The sequence below is a fragment of the Boleophthalmus pectinirostris genome, unplaced genomic scaffold, assembly GCF_026225935.1.
Source record: "Boleophthalmus pectinirostris isolate CB_2022bp ecotype Guang Dong unplaced genomic scaffold, ASM2622593v1 HiC_scaffold_17, whole genome shotgun sequence".
NCBI lineage: Eukaryota > Metazoa > Chordata > Actinopteri > Gobiiformes > Gobiidae > Boleophthalmus > Boleophthalmus pectinirostris.
The window spans coordinates 23573590-23595406 of record NW_026571115.1 but is presented as its reverse complement, the minus strand read 5'-3'; the positions used below and the strand labels follow the sequence as shown (position 1 = coordinate 23595406).

General features: G+C 41.9%; 1 protein-coding gene across 6 annotated transcripts; it reads right to left on the bottom strand.

Moving 5' to 3' along the window:
* Positions 1–56: 56 nt before the first annotated feature.
* On the bottom strand, positions 57–21817 carry LOC110162399 (histone acetyltransferase p300-like). Of its 6 annotated transcripts, none has more exons than XM_055152367.1 (30): positions 20293–21817; positions 18329–18897; positions 16162–16335; positions 15178–15475; positions 13979–14092; positions 13640–13882; positions 13450–13558; positions 13250–13378; positions 13057–13174; positions 12619–12787; positions 12472–12549; positions 12300–12403; positions 12077–12217; positions 11526–11996; positions 11215–11457; positions 10668–10860; positions 10277–10428; positions 8453–8692; positions 8074–8159; positions 7204–7284; positions 6983–7039; positions 6796–6873; positions 6589–6656; positions 6366–6516; positions 6015–6275; positions 5771–5936; positions 5453–5620; positions 5209–5370; positions 4463–4744; positions 57–4373 (listed from the first exon to the last, which is right to left on the bottom strand). In XM_055152367.1, exons 1-30 carry the CDS (start codon positions 20384–20386, stop codon positions 1239–1241), a joined length of 8334 nt encoding a protein of 2777 aa, XP_055008342.1. In that variant the 5' UTR covers positions 20387–21817; the 3' UTR covers positions 57–1238. The 6 variants fall into 6 exon arrangements, with proteins under 6 accessions (XP_055008342.1, XP_055008346.1, XP_055008343.1 ...); XM_055152371.1 differs by having other exon boundaries at positions 10310–10428; XM_055152368.1 differs by having other exon boundaries at positions 11215–11445.

The window sequence follows — 21817 nt, the reverse complement described above, 5'->3', positions numbered from 1 at the left end:
CATAGTTTTGCAGCGCACTTACCATCATCTTTCAAATTTTTGTCAGAACACACAAGTATTGTACATTTTACTTTTATTATAAAAACATTACTTAAATCCACAGTTTACTTTTTACAGTAAAAAAATTAAAAGTTAAATTAAACTCATAGCAGACGCAAATGAGGTGGGGATAGAGGAGGATGAGGGGCTGGAGGGAGGTTCAGAGTCCAAAAGGAAGCAGCAAGTATCAAGGCAGAAAGTGAGTTCTTCACCAACACCTCATCTTTCCCCTCAGTTCTGTGCAACACAGTTAATTTGGATCAAACTCTGCAGTTTACTGGAAACAGCAGAATAGTTTAAAACACTAAAAGATTCTAATCCACATCCCAGCCCATGTTCTGAAAACGGTACAGGCACACAGGTTTGCATCCCCCCTCCCCAGGGCTCCATTGCTCCACGTTAAGTGTCCATAAGGAAAGAGTGCACACATTCGGGGGAGAGGGCTCTGCATGTAGGCATGACAGAAAACTTGGCATCCTGATAGATCTGAGAATTCACAGCAGACCAACTGCTGCAGTAAAACACTGACAGGTAATTTATTCTCAACTCATCTAAATATATCTTAAGTGTAAAGAAATATCCACTAACCCCCACCTCAGCAACAGTAACAAAAATATATTTCTATACAAAGTGTAGCAGTCGCAAGGTACATTAACACTTGTGACACCAAATAAAAAAAAAAATAATAAAATAAATAAAGCTAACAAAAACAAGTTTAAAAAGATATGCATCATGTTTCAAATTACATTGATAATCTCACCTCACTCTGTCAAATAAAAACAGACCAGGAGAAAAAAATAAAGGTTATTTGCAATAAATCAATACTTAAATTCTTGTCCAAGTTTAATATCTTAAAAATACTTGCTTAAAAAGTCAAGTAATCATTAACTACCCGCTCCCCAAAAATAACTCCTTTTGTAATCTGTAGATGTGCAGGTGGAGGGTGCTACACAAACCACTGTCCACTTTGTTCATAATATATAACAAAAATATATTAACAATAACTTACGTTTCATTTATTTTAACCTACTTAAAGACTGGTTTCTTTATTGTTCATCTCCCATAGGAAGTTCTGATCAATGCATCTTTATTGAAAACATCTTAAATAACATTTAATAGTATAAAAAGGCTAAGTTAAACAATAACACTGTCCCGGTGAGTGCAGTTTTGTGCGCAGAGCTCCTAGTTCAGTAGAGTTCCTACATGATGTCTAAAGGGTTATGGTTCATGTTCTGTCCCAGAGGGTCCTGACCAGCGGCCCCTGTCCCATGAAGACCAGCCATGCTATTCAACTGGGACATCATGGCGTTCTGGTCTATGCCAAACTGATCCATGGAGTTCTGCGGATGCTGGTTTGCCTGCTGCTGTGGAGGGGGGCCCATCCCAGGGTGATGGTTCAGGTGGGAGGGGTGTGGAGACCCCGTTTGTACCTGAGGTGAGATGTGATGAGGAGAGGGTTGGGGCTGCAGGCGCGGGGATGGGCTTGAGTGCGGGGGCTGTGACTGAGGTCTCGGAGAGGGCTGAGGGGAGCGGACTTGGTTTGCCAGAGATGTGGGCAGTGCCTGTCCCTGCAAATGGGGATGTGGAGATGGCTGCTGGGGGCTCATAGGGCCACTGTGCGGGGCTGGGGACCCTCCAGGGCCAAGGGTCTGCTGCTGTTGGAGAAGTCTCTGGTGAAGGGCCTGCTGGAGCAGTGCCTGAGATGGTGGTAGGCCACTCTGAGGAGGCTGTGGCTGCTGTGGGACACCCATTGGGACACCCATTGGCCCCCCACCTGGCCCCCCACCTGGCCCCCCATCACCCATGCCACTCTGCTGTTGCATCTGCAGCTGGTGCTGTAGCCTGTGCTGTAGGGCTGCTGTTGCCTGCTGCTGAGAAGGGTTTGGGTATGTCTGACCAGAGGGTCCAGTGGACTGCTGCATGCTCACTTGGTTCTGCCCCATGTGAGACTGCATCCCCGGTTGGTTCATGTAGCCCTGTGGCTGTGGAGGCTGATGAAACTGACTGTGGTTCATTCCCATCTGTTGTTGATTATGCTGCTGCTGCTGCTGTTGTTGCTGTTGCTGTTGCTGCTGCTGTTGCTGCTGCTGCTGCTGTTGCTGCTGCTGCTGTTGCTGCTGCTGCTGTTGCTGCTGCTGCTGTTGCTGCTGCTGCTGTTGTAACTGTCGCCTCATGAGCATCTCTCTGAATTGGGGATTGTTGAGGTTGGCGATCTGTGGACCCGGACCCGGAATTCCCTTTGCTCCCACCGGCTGCGGTTGCAAGTTGCTGAGCATTGGTCTTGGTTGATGCATCTGTTGCTGTTGTTGCTGGAGCTGTGCCACGGCAGCCATGTTCTGACCTCCTCCCATGTGCATGCCTGGCTGACTTCCACTTGCAGCATTCATGTTCAGCTGGGAGCCACCTCCTGTTATACTGTTTCCAACTGGCCCCCCTGGTTGGTTTGGTAGTCCTGGAAGGCCTCCTGGCCCACCTTTGTATTTGGATGCCCTTTGCTTGATAAAGGCAGCCATGAGCTGAGGGTTGGATCGAAGAATGTTGAGAACCTGCTGCTGCTGGAGAGGAGAGCTTGGAGAGCGCAGTGTGCGGAGCAGGTCCTGCAGAGCACCCTGTGGAATGTTTCCTCCAGCAGCTCCTGGGATGGCCCCTCCAGTGCCTTGCTGCTGTGGGGCCATGTTCATGAGAGGCTGCTGCATTGGTTGTTGCGGCATTGGTTGCTGCGGCATTGGTTGCTGCGGCATTGGTTGCTGCGGCATTGGTTGCTGCGGCATTGGTTGCTGCGGCATTGGTTGCTGCGGCATTGGCTGCTGCTGTGACATTTGTTGCTGCTGCGGCATTGGCTGCTGCTGCTGCATTTGCTGCTGCTGCTGCATTTGCTGCTGCTGCTGCATTTGCTGCTGCTGCTGCATTTGCTGCTGCATTTGCTGCTGCTGCATTTGCTGCTGCTGCTGCTGCATTGGGGCCTGCTGCATTGGGGCCTGCTGCACAGCCATCATGCTAGGATGACCCATCTGATTCATCATCGGCCTTTGGGGAGCCATACCTTGTCCTGCCCACACCTGCTGCTGGGAGGGGTTTTGGAGTGGAGCAGTCATTCTTTGTTGTTGTAGCTGAGTGGGCATATTACCCTGCTGAAAGTGCTGCTGCATTTGACCTCCCACCATCCCCGCTTGGGCCCGCTGTGGATCCATGTGTGCGCGGGCTGCAACTGCTGCCGGGTTTTGAGGGGGTGCGCCCATCCCAGGAACAGAGGCATTTCCCATGTTCATTTGCTGGTTTTGTGCCTGTTGATGGTGTCCAGGTGAGGGCATCATGCTGGTGGCCGCTTGTGCCTGTCTCTGTAGTGCCATTTTTCTTTGAGCATCTGCTACTTGCTGGATCTTCATAGCGATCTCTACTGCAGCTGGTGGTGGTCCTGAAGAGGGCTGATTCTGTGGCTGACCAATACTACCTGTCACAGCTCCCACTTGCTGCTTTTGTTGGGGTGGTGTAGCAGTACCAAGGCCAGGTTTGCCCTGGGACTGGTGCATGGGGGATGAGCCTGGAGGTCTGCCAGCATAAGTGTTGAGTTGCTGCTGGGGCGAGTTCACAGCCCCATTCTGATGCTGAGGGGAGTTGATGATGCCCCCAGACCCACCACTCATCTGAGGGAACTGATGTTGCACATGGTGCTGCTGTGGTGTGATGTTGCCCTGAGGGGCCAGTCCCCCAGGCTGTTGCACTCCAGGTGCTGAGCCCACACCCTGCTGCATGTGGTGTGTGGGCGTCTGAGGAGTAGGAGGCTGAGTGCCGCCAGATGTGGGAGTGCTGGGTGCTGTGCTATTGTTTCCTGGTGATGGGAGACCTAAAGGGGCACCAGGTGGTCCTCCTGTGGGCTGTCCCACTCGCTGCATGCTGGCCATCCGTCTTCTGAGCATCTGTGCCTGCTGCAGTCTGTGCTGCAACTGTTGCTGCCGGAGCTTTTGTTTGATGTTTAAGCAAAATGGGACTGGACATTTGTTCTCTTGGCAATGTTTGGCATGGTAGCAGCAAAGAGCAATGAGCTGCTTGCATATAGGACAACCCCCGTTGGTTTTTCGCTTGCATCCCTTTGTGTGCTGAACTACACGCTTCATCTTCTGACAGGACGGCAGAGAACAATTAGCATTTCGACACTGGCAGGCATGGACTAGAGACTGGATGCAGCGCTGGATGCTGAGTCTTCGGGAGTCTCCAGGGTTTTGGGTGGTGGCAGCTGCCTGGTTGTTACTGTCATCATCTAGGCCAAGCCCCAATTTGTCCATCTTGTGCTCATGGCCTTTAGTGTGGTAGCAGCTGATGCACAGGTCATAGTCCTAAGAGAACACAAAAGTGATTTAAACAGTTGTGGCTTGATGAAAGAAAAATCTAGCAAATAAGAGTAAAATGGATTGGCATCTCTGACCTCACAGACAGTGCAGTGGAATCGAGTCTCCACGTGGTGTTTGCATTCATTGCAGGTGTAGACAAAGCGGTCCTGACTCTGGTTGTGCAGCTCCACCAGCATACACATAGAGCTCCACTTGGATCGTCGAAGAGAGCTAAACTCCAGGTGTTTGTCCCTGGCCAGTGTGAGAAAAGCATCCCGCCCATCCATCAAGTCACATGCCATCAGGGGGTCTGGGTCGGTGATTGGTGGCAAAGAATTGGCAGTGGGTCCAGCAATTAGACGGATGACAAAAAATACCTATAAGAAAAAGTCCATGTTATCCCAGAGACATCCAGAAGTATTCCATAAAAACATGAAAAGAGAGGGTAACCTCAATCACACAATGACACAAAGCAACATATGGAGAAAAATAAATAATATTTTTTGTTTTCTGAGATGATAAAATGTTTAATTCATTGTCATCCTAATGTTGTCAAGATAATTTATAACAAATTTCACCATTTTGTCAAAGTATGTGCACATGTGACCTCCTAATATCTGGCTTTGGAACCTCTAGGATTTTAGGGTCTTGGATAGTTAATGCAGCTTAAAAATAAGTACTCAAATAATAATTAAAAAAGGAAACATCTTTTGGAGAAGTGCACAGTGGCTAACAGTTTAAAACAGATATGTAACAAATTCTAACAACATTATATCATAGGAAGGACTTGTTGCAGTTATATGCTCCTTTATAGATTAAAATTAGTTGAACAGAGTGGTACCTCTTTGTGCTTCTCCATAGTGGCATACAGTTTCTGGGAGAGGTCATTGGAAACACTGGGCATTCCTGCTTTCTTCTTGTTTGCTCTGCTCAGGCTGCTTTTGTTCTTGCTCGTCTTTTTATTGTTTTTCTTTTTGGCATTCTTACTGTCACCAGTTGCAGCCTGAAAATGTGAGATATTAACAGGTTAAGATTTCCTCATTTCAAAATTAACAAGCTTTAATCTATTGTTGATTTCATCTTACATCTGTAGTCTCATTAGAGGTACTATTCTCTTCCCTTTTTCGCTCTTCCTCCTCTTGTTCCAGCTCTTTGATACTTTCCTCAAGAACATTGGGCCAGAAATCCCCTTCAAAGTATGGCAGTTCTTTAGCACTAGTCAGTCGGTCTTCTGTCGCCTGCTTGAAAATATCCTAGAGGATACAAAAGCAGAACCTCAAGTATGCAAGTATAACAATGAAATCTATGCAGTTTTAATTTCAGAAAACTATGTGCAAGATGTGCTCCCTTTACAATACATAAATGAGATCACATCAAACAGAAAGCCATTAATTACATCTCACCTTGTAATCGTGGACAATGCGTTCTGCAACAGCCTTGTCCAGCATCTTCTTGTACCATTCCTGAAGACGTTTTGGCTTAGGGATCTTTTGGTCAGCCGGATGACAGTGAAAAATGTAATCATCACCTTCACTGGGAGGACAAGCCCAAATATGCCCCGTTGTATACCTAACATTCATCAAGGACAAAGAGTGAAACATGGACATTTACTATGAACCTCAGTTATGCACAGTGGCATTCTCTTACCCCATTCTCTTGACATACTCCAGGTAGCCTATAAGAATCTCGTAGTATACAGCAGTCCTGAGGTGACGAGGTTTAAAGAAGTGCACACTGTCCAGATATGAGATGTAAACCCTTCTTTGATTTGGAGGGGGGCAGTCTGATCCATACTCCTGGACATGCATGCCAAAAAAGCACACCTCTGCTCCATCAATCTCCTCGAAGGCAAACAGAGCTTTTGTTCTGTAGGGGAAGGACTCTGCCATCTCTCCACTATCAACAAACCTTTAGAGAAAACAAACCAGGCTCAAAATGTTAATAACAAAATATAACAAATGTATAGGAATTACAAATAATGACAAAGATTGCTCATACCTGGACTTCATGCCAGGTTTGACCTCCACCATCTTGTCAGAGACATGCACCACTCGAATGGTGACCTCTCCGGATTCAGGGTGATTCTGTCTTTTGAGGTAGTCGTTCACTTTTGTCTCCAAAAAATTCCCCAATTTAGTCTGAGGAAGTCCTATGAAAGGAAGAGAGCTTTCAATGGGAGATACAATGAAAAAAATGATCCTCTAATATTTACAAGACTTACTTTTGGCTGCATATTTGTTTTCTTTCCTTGTCTTATTAACCTTTTTAAGGCACTCATCACAAACAAAACTGTTGGAGAAAAAAAAAAACAAGACCTACATCAACATTGTTATGTCAACAGGTCATCCTCAAGATATGCTAAATTGTTTCTATTGAAATGTTACTGTAACTGCACTCAGCAGTACACATTTGAGTCAAATGGACTCACCCTGTTGGCCAAATGGTTTCATTGTGCAAGACACAGATCTGGTGCATTTTTCGTCCACAATCCATACATTCTACAAACCTGGATGAGGAATATTTACAAAAGTGATTCAAAAAGTGTAATGTCTACACAGGAAAAAAATTGCAATTTAACAAATCTATTACAGAAGTAGTTTTTAAAAATAACTTACAACTCTGGGTCAAGGGTGTCATTCTTTTTGCGTTGAAACTGGTCTTTGTTTATAGACCTACAAAAAGAATTAGATGAATTCAGCAACTTAATACAGACACATTACACCTTCTGAGCAAACTTTAATAATATTTTTGAAGAAAAAATAATGGTAACATGGTAATTGTAAAGGATCTACTACCAATAGAGTTGTGTGTATTGGTGGTGTGGGCTAGTACTTACGTCTGTGGCTGAGAGGGATCGTCCCCCAGGGAAACACTTTCACCCTGGATTTCGTTGAAACACTTCTCACAGAAGTGGTACCTGTCAGCAAGAAGCCCATATTTTGGTGAGCTACACCGTTGTCATCAGCACAGCCAATCACAAAGAGGGCGTGGAGAAGCAGTTGCCAATCAGGGCAGGGCAGGCCGGGGGAGCGGGCACAGAAGTGGAGACAGAGGGCAAGGAAGGTCGTCGCCAGGAGGCAGCAGCAGCCAGTCATGATGCAGATTTTTTTTTGTGGGCAGGTGTTTTGATTTTATGCATAAATTTTCGGAGCGGATGATTGGTCACACCAAAGCAGGCCAATGCAGACATCACAAGCGTTAAAAAAGGAGGGAGAGAAGGGAGGGGAAGGGTCAAAATGAGAATACATAAAAAGCGTGAAATAAATTGTTACAGATTTGATCAAGACAATGAAGGCAAGTGAGAATGAAGGGACATAATGTACACAACAACCAACAGGGACAGAGAGCCAAGGCATGGCAAGGCAATATTAGCGTCATAGACATTCAGTGGTAAACAATACAACATTACAGGAACACACAAGACTAAAGAGCTGTGGAAGAAGGAGCTGATAATATTCTCAGGATATGAAAAGGTAAATGAGGATTAATAACCACAACACTAAAGCAGCAAAGACCCATCATCCTTTTTCATAATTTATAAAAGAAGATAATGCCCAAATTCATCTGGGACTGGATTTGCTAAAGGTTGTGCTGTACAGATTAATTTAAGGTCATAGACAGTTCAGTGACTGCATGTTCTCAAATTAAAGTGGGTGAACTTTGATAGTAGGTGTAAAGTCTTCTTTCCAATATCGACAGTCCTTACCTGTTCTGGTAGCTAAAGTAAGCAGCACGTTGAATGGTGCATAATTGCTTTCCATAGCAGCATAGTGTTTGGGGAGAAAACTCAAACTGCAACAATAAATACAAATGCCTTGTTAGTATATGCAAAATACGGTCAAGCTTTGTCATAAAAAATATTTAAAACTTGTCAAAATGGAAAAAGGTACTATTTTTGTCTACAGCCACTTAAAATGTACTACTTCATGGTTCAAGTCAATGGGATTTTAGCAATACTGCCAAACCAAAACCATGCTAAATGTGACAAATGAAATCATTATTCAAAAACTACCCTATATATGAATTCTTCTGTTATCAAAAACAGAAGGATTTCCAGTTCTACAAACAAAAGGGTTCATCATTACCTTCCTCCCACAACAGTATCCAAGACCCTGCATGACAGGATCTATCTCCATCTCAAACACTTCGGCGAGCTTGGAGCAGTACTTGTAAACACGGGATGTCTTGCGGTTATAAAGCCAAGCGTTATTGAACATCAGCCAGATATCCTCCACATATTGCCACGGCTCTTGGTATTGTCCTGTATCCAGTTTCCGCTTGATAGTTGACAAGTCCATAGGGTTCTTCACTATGTCAAAGTAGTCCTTTTGCGAAAGGGTCCCAAGGCAAATGGTCAATGGGAAAAAAAGGTAAGGTCGTCATCGTGAAGGAGTCGCAGGCAACCGGGCAGGACCAGAGGGAGAGAAGAGGGTGCAGGGAGGACAATGATGTTGAGCACTGCAGAAAAGAGGTTCACGTGCAAACAGAAAGACATGACAACTTCTGCCCTTCAGCTCTGTGTTTTGCACCCAACATGTAAAGCAAATTACACATTCATAGAATGTAATGATGCCTGATCTTGGCAATCACAGAATTATGGTTTGTGTGGTTGATAATGAATGCTTGAATTGGACATGAAGCTCTGAAAGGCTGTAAGAGCTGTTCAGAGACAATGAGGGTGCAAAACTAAGAAAAACGGGGCAATGGCAACAAGCAAACCAAAGTGAATTGGTAAGCAGTCATCATCAATATAGCAGCTCTAAGCTAACCATGGTGAGGTGGGGAAATGTACCATACATTTAATTAATTAATTTGATGTGATGAGCAGTAATGTACCCAAACATTTGCTTTATAAAAAGAAAATATTTCATGTGCCAAAATACTAATTTTTCCATCCACAGTCTCTGGACGGATTAATGTTAAAATACATTTAATGTAGGGTGACCAAACGTCTGTTTTTCCCCGGTCTGTTTTTTGCATCCTGTCCTGGGCTCCGGGTTTTTTTTTGTTTTTTTTTAAAGTGATGGAAATGTCTTGGTTTTCATTACCGTTCATTGGTTCCATTAAACTGAGCGGCTCTCATAGCTTTCTGTGCACTCAGAAGGACAGTCGGTCAGCCTGCAACATGCCGAAGCGCAAATGTGCATTTAACAATGACTTATACAAGAAGTTCTCCTCTTTCCGTTCCGGTCGGGACACGTGAGAGGCCAAGTGCACAGGTTGAGAGGTGAGAGTAGCTCAATGTCGAGGCCCCACCCCCCACCCCCGGTAAGGTGTCCAGGTTTTCACAAACGGAAATATGGTCACCCTAATTTAATGGGTAAAAAAAGGCCTGTTTCCATGTCACCAGAGCAACAGGGATTACAACAATTTGTTGCATTTAACTATACATAACCAATAAGGTTTTAGAATGTGAAATAAAAAGGGTTTAGTATTTGTTGAATATTGCCCCACCTCAACACACAGCCATTTAAGCAAACACACTAGTACTAGCACTACTAATACCAAGACGGGAGAGAACGCAATAGAGCACTAACAAAATGCAAATATAGTAATAATGGAAACTAAGCAAGATGAAGTGAAAAATAAAAGCAAGACTGGTGAACATAGGACTAGCAATATGCAAAGTACAGATACCATATCAGCAAATATAAATATAGTTATTTTAAGATGATTAAATGTTCAAGGTCATTGCTTTAATTTTCCAAGCTGGCATTAAGCTTAAGAAATGACAACAATGATTGCATTTCTTAGCTTAGAACATGCAGTAAATTAATAATGCAGCACTGACAACAGACATAAACAAATGTTTAACTATATTTATGAATAAATTATAGTATTAAAGAATAAAAATAAAGCTCTAATTTTACATAAATTGAAGCAAAATGGCAGCCAGTGCAATCCCTTACCAGGTTAGTTTTGTTACTAGTTCGAATACGTACGGGTATTCCCAGTAACTGGGGGTCCACCGGCTGACGAAAGGGTAGGGACTCAGGGTCCTGCCGGTACAGAGCCTCAAGAGTGGGCATCAGAGCCTGACGCAACTCTTCTGGCTTAAAAACTGCCAAGATAAAACACAGGTTTAACACAAGATTAGACTATTTTGTAGATATCCTTATTTCTTGATGGTGAAACTGCAAAAGATGAACTCTTAACTTTAGGGGCAATGTAACAGATTCAATATTCACAAGGCCGAGTGACTCCAAGCTCAGCATTTCTAACCACAAAAATTTCCCAAGTGCCAGGACTTCACAAAAACCTATTTAATCATTGCAAGTTTCCCCAAAAATTAAGACTTACCTTTCTTTTTGCTTTGCGCACTGGCTGGAGAGCTACTGTTAGCCATTGACCCTGAACATTCCTCTTCCTGTTTTGGCTCCTTCTTAATCTCTGGCTTCTTGTCCTCACTTTCGGCTCCCGTAGAAGACACAGATGAAGTTGTTTCCATTGACTCATCTTTACATTCATCTCCAGATGTCTTCTCTGTCTTTATCTACAAGACAGAGGCATGTTTATAAACAGATAAAAGAAAAAAACACAACCAAATATTAAGTTAACTACACCAACTATATCGCTTTTCATGAACATTATACATGATTTTCTGTATTTAACAACATAATAATGGTGGTTTAATGCTCTGCTGTGTGAACAGCAGATCTCCTTGATCTCCTATTCCAGTATTCTGGCACTAAAAAACTAAAAAGATTTGAGTTTTTTATTATTCAAAACAATCACAATATCATCCAGAGATACAGAAGGTTTGATAAACTCATCACTAAATTGTGTTTAAAAGGATTAAAAAGACCCCATTAGGTCTATAAAAAGACCTTTAATAAATAATTCTTACATCTGGTTTGTCTTCCGTCTTCAAATCAGGCTGTCCTTTGTCCGTGTCCATTTTGTCCTCATCTTCAGTTTCTGCCTCTTCCTTGTCTGGATCTTCCTTTTTGGAAACTTCCAATTTAGCATCTTCATGGTTGGGGCCTTGGTCATCTGTGGTAGGAGGCTGAGAGAATGATTCGGTGTTGATGCCATCTAAAGCGGTTGAGGATTCTTGATCTTCTGTGGTCTGCGCAGCCTTAGGTGAAAGCTTCAGGGAATAAGAACAATGTCGGTACGCTTTAAAAAGTAACTTTTTTTTTTGGCAAACATACTTACAGGGGTTTTTGGTGGTTGCAAAGAGACTAGAGCATTCTCTGTTGGCGCTGCAGCCGTCAGACTGTCCTGGAGGCTGGGTGTTGGAGGAGCCATACCTCCCAGTAGCTGTGGCTGAGAGGTTTTGTCAGCATTCAATCCTTGTTCTGATGTAGACTGTAAAACTTGCTGCAGCTGCTGTGTTTGAGGCATCTGAGGTGTGTGAGGGGAGTGAGGCGTAGGTGTCTGAGAACCAGGCAACATCGGGGGAGTTTGGTGAGGCTGAGGCGTTAGGCTTTGTGCTGGTGAGGGCGAGTTGGTGGACATGGCTGCACAGTGAGGGTTGGCGTTGGCCTGGTTTGGAGTAGACAATGGAGGGAGGTTGGGGTGAGGCACAGCGTTGTTAACACCAGCAGACGCTAAGGGGCAAGGGGGAGTAGGTTGTGCTACAGGGCTGCTGGCAGGGAGTGAAGGTGTTGTTGACATTTGGCTTTGCTGAAATAAAACATAAGAAAATGGAAAAATTTAAACAAAAACTGAACACGATTGTACTCACTACATCCAATTATTGTTACCATTGACATTTGCACCCCAGACTGGCTCAATCCAGCAGAACCAAGGCCTGGACTTGATCCAGGGAACTGAGGTGAAGAGAGGTACTGGTTTTGTAACTGTGTGGTATTGGGCTGACCCATTCTGATTTGTGGCATGCTCATCTGTAAAATTCAATATTCATTCATTAGTAATGGATGTAAAGAATTGTGTATCAAGGATTATTGTGTGTGTGTGCATTTGTACCTGGTTCATTGGTGGCGTATGAGAAAGGGGAGGTGTAGACCTTTGACCCATTGTTTGCATCCCCATTTGACTGAATTGGTTCATTGCTAGAGAGAAATAGGGTTCTTTTAAAAAAGAAAAATACACTTATGCGTCCACATAAACCTGTACATGATATAAATTAATTACGTACCTGCTGGGTTTTGCATTCTATTTATAATCTGATTGGGTCCAGGTGGTCTGACCATAGAGTGATCGGCATGAGGACCATCTGAGGGAAAAGAGATATAAATAAACTTGTGTTTATAAAGGAAGATGAAGAAAAGTAATGTTTCCTTACTGGGAGATTGTCCCTGAGCCACAGGTGGATGGCCCATGTTTGGTGGACCCTGTGGCATCCCTGGTTGACCAGGCATCATGCCCTGTTTCTGAAGTCGTGTCCGTCTCTTTTCTTCAAGTTCCTTTTGAATCTTATAAATCTTCTCTGCCAGAAGGTGATAGTACTCAGCCTGAGTTCATGGAAAAACATGATTTTAACTCAAGGTACATAGCTGAATTACATGTTCACATGTTTTTTTATGTGTGTGTGAAAAAAGACATCAAATATATGACATAAGATATATGGAATTTAAATAAGTTAAAAAGACGTTTTTCTTTTCTAGATAATTCCATATGTCTTGCTTCATATGTTTGAGGTCTTCCGTAAGTATATAAAATGTAGAAAGAAGTAAAAGTAAGAAAAAAAAAATTCACTGAATGAGACACTTGTAGACCTTACCCTTGTGTTTGCAGATTCATACATATCACCCTCAACTTTACGAGCATAGGCCACTAAATTTTCCATTCTGCGGTCCTTCAATGCAGCCGGGTCAGGGGTTGGGAAGATAGCTTGCACACTGCTCCCAAAACAATGGACAAAGCAGAAGTTAGACAACACTCCCAACAACATTTTTTAGAAGACATAGACTTACAGCTTATGAACAAGATGATTGCGTAGATCTTGGGTGATGTCTTCATGCCAAGGCTTGGTTATACTGGTTGAAGATGGGTTAGCTGCTGTTGGCATGGAACCCAGGTTTCCCACACCATCATTCATTAAACTAAAAGAAATCCTTTTTTAGTCTTTACATTTATTTTACTGCGATAAATGAAAGTAAAACTGTAGTCCTACCTTTGTGCAATCAGACTATTTTGCAACATGTTTGGTAAGACACTGGCCTGTTGTATTGGATTCGATTGCTGTAGCCCCATACCCCCATTCATTCCAGGAGAGTTTCCTCCTGAAACATAAAACCTATGTTTGAGATCTAAAATTCAATAGGGTAAATTGTCAACATCATTTGAACTTCTGCTTAACTCACCCATTGAATTCAGAGGTCTTATGCCAGGCTGGCTCTGTGGCCCCTGGTTTGGCATGTTGGCTTGTGGTATCTGTTGTGGCATCTGATTGCCCTGGTACGGGAGACCAAGGGCAGCATAAGCTCGCTCAATGGAACTGGGGTCTATTTGGCTAGTAGGATTGATGTTTGGAGAGCTGGCCTGTCCAGCTTGGACACCTGGACCTAAGGAGTTCACCAAACTCACCCCAGCACTGTTAAGGGCAGCTGTAAAGATTTTTAAATATAAACAGATAAAAATGGGTAAGACATCATCTTTTACTGTTTATATCAAGATTGCTTGTGAATATGCCAAATACTCACACTGCTGACTCCGTTTATCACCAGCATTTTTCAGTGGAAGGCACACAGGACAGTCATGGCGAGTGCAATTCTTCCAGTGAGAGATAATTTGTCTGGACGAGGCACAGTGGGCCACTGGCAGAAGAAAGCACATGGAAAGATGTACTTTTAATGCATTATCATATGACAGATTTTTATGTCTTTCTGATTATTACTTGGTTATTTAATAATTTTACATCAGTTAAGTGGCAGTTTGTCGAAACAAGTAAAAAAAATAAAAATAAATACAAAAAGCAGCGCAAAGTTAAAAAACAAAATACCTCTACCTAATGTCATCAACACAGAAAATTCCATCCAAATCGCTGAGACAAATTATGTTCAAGCAAGGCATTTTGCTGGCAGTTTAAACCTTTATTTGACAAAATAAAAATGTTGTTGCTTATTTTATTAGTCTAATCATAATGATCGTATCTGCTGCTTGTATCCAACCAGGAAGTCAAATTAATAAATGTCACCTAAAAAAAACAAAAACAAAACAAAACACTAAGCAAGATTTTTAGTAAGGTCCTAAATATAATATGTTTTAGTAAAGTCTCAGTGCACACCAGGACATTTTGATGCACAGCAAAACTGCTGGAACCTCGATTGGGATTTGTTGAATCGTGATGTGGCGGCGCATCTGAAAACACATGTATTTTGCACTTCTGTGGTGAGGAGAGGCACATGAGCTACAGCAGAGGAAGGGAAAGCCCCAGTGTTTAGCACAGCAGAACACTGGCTCCTCTTCCACTTCTCTCCATAGGAAAACAATCACTAAACTCACTAATCTCCTCTGCTCTCACAGCCTTTCGCTGTGTCTCTAATTTTATAAGTAATCTGCAGATAAAACACAAATTTATGTGTTGTGTTAAAGCCTTTTTAAAGCCATGACACGTGGTTGTCACTGTGTTTTGACATGTGACTGTCATTGTGTGTTGACGCGTGGCTTGAATGATGTACGGCAGCGCGTGCGCTCTGGACAATATTAGCTTTAACCGGTCAAATGAATCTCATCTCATCTCTCCTCCATCTCAATGCAAAAATTGCCAACAAATGCAGCAATTTGATTGGCTGATGTATGTTAAAAGCAAAAACCCTTTCCACCAATATGACCTTAGTAACTAAAGATTGATATTACAGTATTCTTAAGCTTCACACATAACATCAAATCTAATACTTACCTTGGCAAGATTTGCCCGCCTGGCAATGGGTCATGTGGTTCAACACATTCTTCATGGTGCGACAGTGGGGTAAGTTACAATGCCGTACTTCTCCATTGGCTTGTTCCCTTCTCTGGCACTTGTGTGCATGAAGTAAAAGGACCAGTTGCTGTTGTATTAGCTTTCGCTTCTCAGGGTCTGCTGTGGGGGCTCCAACACCAGGGCCTGAACCTCCTGCACCAAGACCAACCTGTAGGGCTCCAGTCACTCCTGGCCCAAGAGGCACACCTCCAACTGTGGCGGACTGCTGATGGGAAACCTGCAACCAGCAAAAGCAAGATCATCAGCTTGTTTCAAATCAATGCCTCTAGAAGTAATGGTTCATAAAACAAAAACATGCATGAATGCATTTAATAAATACATTTTCTGTTTTACACAAATACAGCAAAATTACACATAAAACACATGAAAGGCATTCCTATGCATTGCTGTTATTTAAAGATCTAGAAATAAAAAATATACACCTCAACACAATCACAATACTCCATAAAATGTGAAATGTCCTTTCTTCATACGTATGCCTCCATGATTTTGAGACTAATAATAATTTGTGCAGTTGACTAGTAATTGGCCATCTCTTTTGTTTAGTCAAAATAAAAAGTTCTTCTGCAGAAACAATATTATTATAAAAGATTGATTACAAGGTATTTTTAAATACAAATCTCAAAACATATGTTTTCTGGTCCGAAAATAGCATGTGTTAAGAGACTTTATTTAATTAGTCATAATTATTTAAATTCAGCATTGCAACTCAAGTGCAGCATTAAATAGAAATTACAGTTCTCATCAATAAAACTGATAAATTTCACAATATAGCCTCAAGTGCATTAGACTGATAATTAGCACTTCTGAATACAGCAGCTGTTCTGTGTAATCTAGCCAAAATACTGTCCATATGCAAAGACAATACGAACAACAGAAAGAAGGTAAACTGTTAAATCCTACCATCCCAGGCATGCCTGCTCCTACCGGCTTTTTGTCGATGCACTGTGCAGGCATACTGTTGGGCAGTCCTGCCTTGGCCTGAAGCTGTGAACTCAGTCCTCCCCCAGCCAGCCCTTGGCCCGCTGACTGGTCATACGGCCCACTATAGGGGGCAGAATTGGTCATCATATTCATCTGTGCAGTGGATAATGAAAAAAATTGATTACACATTACAATTAAATAAATACAAGAAAAAAACACAATTTTATAATTTATCTTAATTTTTTCTGTCAGTTAACATAATAATTAATTATATTACAATGATTTAACACAGAAATTATGCATAGTGCTGAAGTTATTCTACATACCAGGGTTTAGGCTGACATTTTAATACTAAGTTTGCCTAACCCTATTAACATATAGAGCGGGATACAAGACGGCAGAACTATTTACAGAAAAAAAATATATATATCATTTTTCATGAGTGCAGGAAATAATATCTACTTAATTCTTTTGGTATACACACATACACATATACATATATAGACACGTCGATGTTCATGTAACCGTAATTGGAACAATCTACAAAAAAAAAAAAGAAAGAAAGAAAAAATATATCTATTATGGTGAAACTGTAACTGGTTAAAGCCATCAGCCAGCCCTTCACAGAGCATTACAGATGTTGACCAACAGGAGGCTGGGGCAAAGTGTGTTTGAGTATAGAGCTGTTAAAAAAACTGAAGAAAAAAAAAAAAAAGAAAAATAACAATTTGACAATATGACACCAAAGAGATGACAATTCACTTTTTTATCTGCATAAGTCCCTATATACCTTCTAAAACAATAGAAGCCCATAATGTGGAAAAACAATCTTCATAATTGTAATAATTGAGATAGTTATTTAAACATTGAACTTATCCACCATATTCTATACTGATTGTGTGGATGTGACCTTCAGCACTATGAACCCAAGACAAATTTCCCTCTGGGGACAAAAAAAAATTAAACCTTAACCAAAAACCCGATGTTCAAATTATAAATATCAGTATTTATACAATTTTCCTGCTGTTAGACATTTTAAGAATTATTGTGATTGTTAATGAAAACTATTCTGAATGTGATAATCATGCCACAAAATTCTAATAAGTTCAAGTTTGCTGTTCTACTTTCTTCTTGCAGTTCTTTTTTGAACCCAAAAGGATCACTTATCTTGCATGTGCACATCATATCCATGATTAGAAGTGGGAGACATTTATCTGTAATTGGATAATATAGTAATTGTTGTTTTGGAGATATACAAAATTAGAATATTGTTTTATTGTCTATAACTTTTTTAAAGACTACAAAAAGGTTACACAGCCATTTATAAGTAGAAAGGATGCAGTGTATAAGGTGACAATTTATCACTTTTTTTGATGCATTATGGCAGCAAGTCAATTTTTGGCACATTTCCCATACTATTAATTTTATCCCCTTGACCATTTTTTTGCTCCAAAAGATAATCAAAACAGAAGGTACTGCATGTGCAACATTTGTCTGAAATAATGTACAGAAATACAGCACATTAAAGTATTTTCTGATCTTTCTCATAATGCCGTTTCCTCATCACAAACATACCCAGAGTTGTGTTTTGTTTTATTTACACATTTAACACACAAATCCTGCATTTTTAAGGCTGAGTTGTTCTCTCAAACACAAAATGCTCTGTTATGTCACATGGTAATACAGAATGTGCTCCACTGTATTTTTAAACATTATACACCATTATCATAATCATTTAGATAATTTCAGCTTTGGAACTGGAAGTTTTCAGATTCTAGGATGTGTTTATGTCATACACTCAGACTGGGAGCAAGAGACAGTTTTCAATATTGATTACATTATATTGTAATTTTATCTGCCCCTCCTTCTGTATTAAATATCACTGACCTATACAATGCCTATAAAAATAAAAAAAAACAGCAATTGCCAATCTCCACTAAACAAGAATTAAATGGTAGCTGAAAACTACAGCTTCATGACTGACTAATAATAAACATGTGTGGATGAAACAAAACACAACTCCACGTACATTTTTTGTAACACTGTTCTAACATGACTTAAATGCCACAGGAGTAAATTATGCATAATATAGAACCTTTAAAGACATGAAAGACAATCTGTAACAAAGGATACAGATTGCACTCACCTTTTTCAGTGCTTCAGGTTGCTGTTGTCTAATTCCTGGTTGAGACACATTGCCCATTTGTTGTCCCCCTTGCTGCATTTGAAGGGTTTCAGCCAACAGATTACCATTACTACCCATACCAGCAGGGCCCAGATAACTCATCCGTGGTGACCCATTCATCAGATGTCCCCCCACCAATCCTTGTTGCTGCTGTACAGCATGGACCTTTTGTGCTCCCATCATGGTAGGTCTATTATGAGCTCCCATACCACCAGCCACATTAACCTGCTGCATTAGTCCTGGCTGCTGCTGGGCTTGGGATCCTACTGAGGAGACACCAACTCCTCCAATACCCATGGAAGTTCCTGGTCCGATGCTGTTGGGTGCAGCACCACTCTGCTGTGCTGACGCACCAGTGCGCAACAGTTTAGCAGCAGTCTCCTGGCCTGCAGCAAGACCAAGTCCAGTTCCATGTCCCCCAAGGCTATTATGAAGCTGGATGGAGTCTCCGCCATTGGTTATTCCCAGATCTGAGGAGTTGATCAGCTCGTCTGGGAGGTCATGCTCCAGGTCAGAGGGTGAGCCAAAATCTAATTATGAAGGACAAAAACTGGTTTTAAGGAAAATAACTACTTGCAAACATGGTTAAAGAAATAACAGCCTCTTTAATCCTGAACCTCTCTCCTGGGCATAGGTTTGTGGTTTGATGGGATGCCAGACATGAGGAGGAAACGTGGCAAGGTCCAAGTGAAAAGCCACAGAGGAGTATGTAAACATACTACAGCACCAGGTAGGATGTTTGCACTGGATCTGTGGTTGGCGAAGCAGGGGTCCTGAGAAGGTAACTTATCTTGAGATAACCCCATTTTATCTACATTTAAGATATATAAATTATTTGTTTTCAGAAAAAGTTAAATGATACCATTTTGAACAATTTAAAATATTTAATATACGATAATTGTGGGAGAGGTTCTTGCAGCACCTTAATTGTATAAAATCAATATATTAGAACAACTTAGAGATAAAGATATGTGCTTGTCATAGTCTTTAAGTCAAAGGCAAAAGCAATTTGTTGATGTTGGAAGCAGACAATGGACGGTGGACAAGAATGGGCTTTGTCGATGAGAATACTAAAAGATGGACATATGCTTATAAAACAGCAGAACGTGCCTTTTGGAGACGCCACATTGTCCTTTAATTTTCAATGCGATTTCCATCATTTATACTACCACACCGCATCTTCTGCTGAACGAGCCTTTGCGCAACTTTATCCTAGTGTCGAACAATGGCCAATGAAACACAATGGTGCCTTAACGAAGTGCGTCTTTACTGCTAACATTAAGGGCACGACGCACATGCTGCCCCATGCTTTATGAATACAAGTTTATGCATATTTTAGTACATAAGAAAAGTTGCTCTATGACAAGTTGCATTAGTCAAATATTTGTCTTTGCTAGTCATTCAGCACAGAGCTATGCCGGTGGAGGGGATACCTTATGTGCAGCTAGTTAGCGCTAGCTCAATTCCCGTTACTTTCCCCTAAATGTTTTTAGACATACATTTTACATGGTTTTGTTGACTATAGCTTCAGTCAATCTGGGAATGACTGCATTCATTTTCTTTGTGTGGTGAAATGACTACCGCGGTGTCTAAATAACTTGAAGAAAACTGGGGTCACTCGATTCTTCCATTGTTTGGAGATTGATCTTTTACTCGGAGGCTAGTTAGCCTTTCGATGCTAACACATCAAAACATCACAGCTTCAAGCGAATACACAAACCACAAGTTATGACATTGCCACAGTAACATAACTGTGGTATATTACAGAATGCTGAATCGCGTAATCGACACCTTAATAGTTTGAAAACTGTGTTAAACAAACTTTCTTAATAACTCTACAACCCCGTAGACCAGAACGGTAATTAGCGCACCCATTTCAGTTTTATGTTTTATCACCTCAGAAGTAAAGCATGCCGTATATTTACCATTTCCATCACTGGTCGACAGCGACAGAGCTGGAGAAGACAGCTTTGGCCTCTTGGCTGAAGGCGGACCCGACTCCAAGACATTATCGGCCATATTTTACGAATTAAAATTAGTGATGATCTTTTCTGGGGACTCGATTTCCCCTTAAGCGCGTCTCCTTTTCTTTTCTGTAATGTTGTGAGCATTCCCCCACCGCTTGGGGGACGGTAGGGGAGAAGACAGCAGCGGTAACCTCTGTCTCACAGCCTCTCGGTTTATTCTTCTGCAGATATCACCCCCTCCCAGTTGCAGATTTTGTTTCTTCGCAGATTTGAACAAGAGGAGGTGGGAAGGTGGAGCAAGCGGCCCTCTATCAACCTCATGTAGATCAACCTCATGTAGCCTCTTGTGCGACGCTCAGATTGTCCCAAGACCAGTCAGCCAACGCGTACCAACTTGTGTTCGCCATACTCCAAATCTTGTAGGTTAGAACAGCGCACAAAACTTTTTTGCACCAAAAAACACGAACGAGAATATGCATACTTTGCAGAACTTATTGCATCCAAAACTTCCTCACACCATTATGCATTGCAGGATACCCTCACGCATAAAACAATGTAAATCCTGTTTAACTGCGTGTTTGGCCATGCGGTTATTTAATTAAAACAAATAGTGTCTTCTCTTTTGCTGTTGTTGTTGCAGCCTTTTGTGGATACTTTTTAGCAATAAGCAAAAGTTTTTTGTAAAGTCACAGTGCAATCGATGCAGTTTTCAGCTAGATTCTTGTTTGACAGTATGAATGTGAATAAGATTCACAGCGCCAATAGCCAATAAGTCAGATTTATCCAATTAGTGTGTTTGCCGAATCCAACGATGGGAAAACTGCACCTCTGAGGTTTTGGCTGTTGATCATTCAATATACTGGCTAGGAAACATTTATCAAAAGCTAGACCAACAAAGACAACAACGTCTTGATTAAAAAACCCAAAAAGAATTACTCGTGTCCCATGTTTCGGTGTACCATTAACATGGGACAGAAAAATCCGTGAGTCCTAATGATGAAGTGCCGTGCACCCTTTCGCGTCGATCCGGACAGTTTTCCTTCCCTTTATACGCGCTTTTCTTTCCACCTTCCCCTTCTGCCCAGAAGCAATTTATTTACACAATTTTCTCTGCGGGCTCTTTGCTTCCTCCTCTTCAGACACATAATGATCTTTCATGTTGATGTATCCCACTTATCGCAGGGTTTCCTTCGTAGAGTATGAAGCCCTCTTCCGCCTCTCCTCTCCGTCTGCGCAAACACCCCTTGCTTGGATTTTTTTGAGTAATTTCCTTTTCATGCATACAGACATCTACATATAAACAGATAACCCACTGGACCCTTCCCTTCCACGCCTGTCTTGTCTTTCTTTGGAGGCATTCAGAAAGTGCGGACAGTCTCTTCCCCCGGAGGTGCCCGGAGCGGCTGCTCTACGTTCACCGGAGTCGCTCCTGCTTTCGGTTATCTCTCCCGTTTTTGTCGGTCTGTCCGCACAAACAAAATGG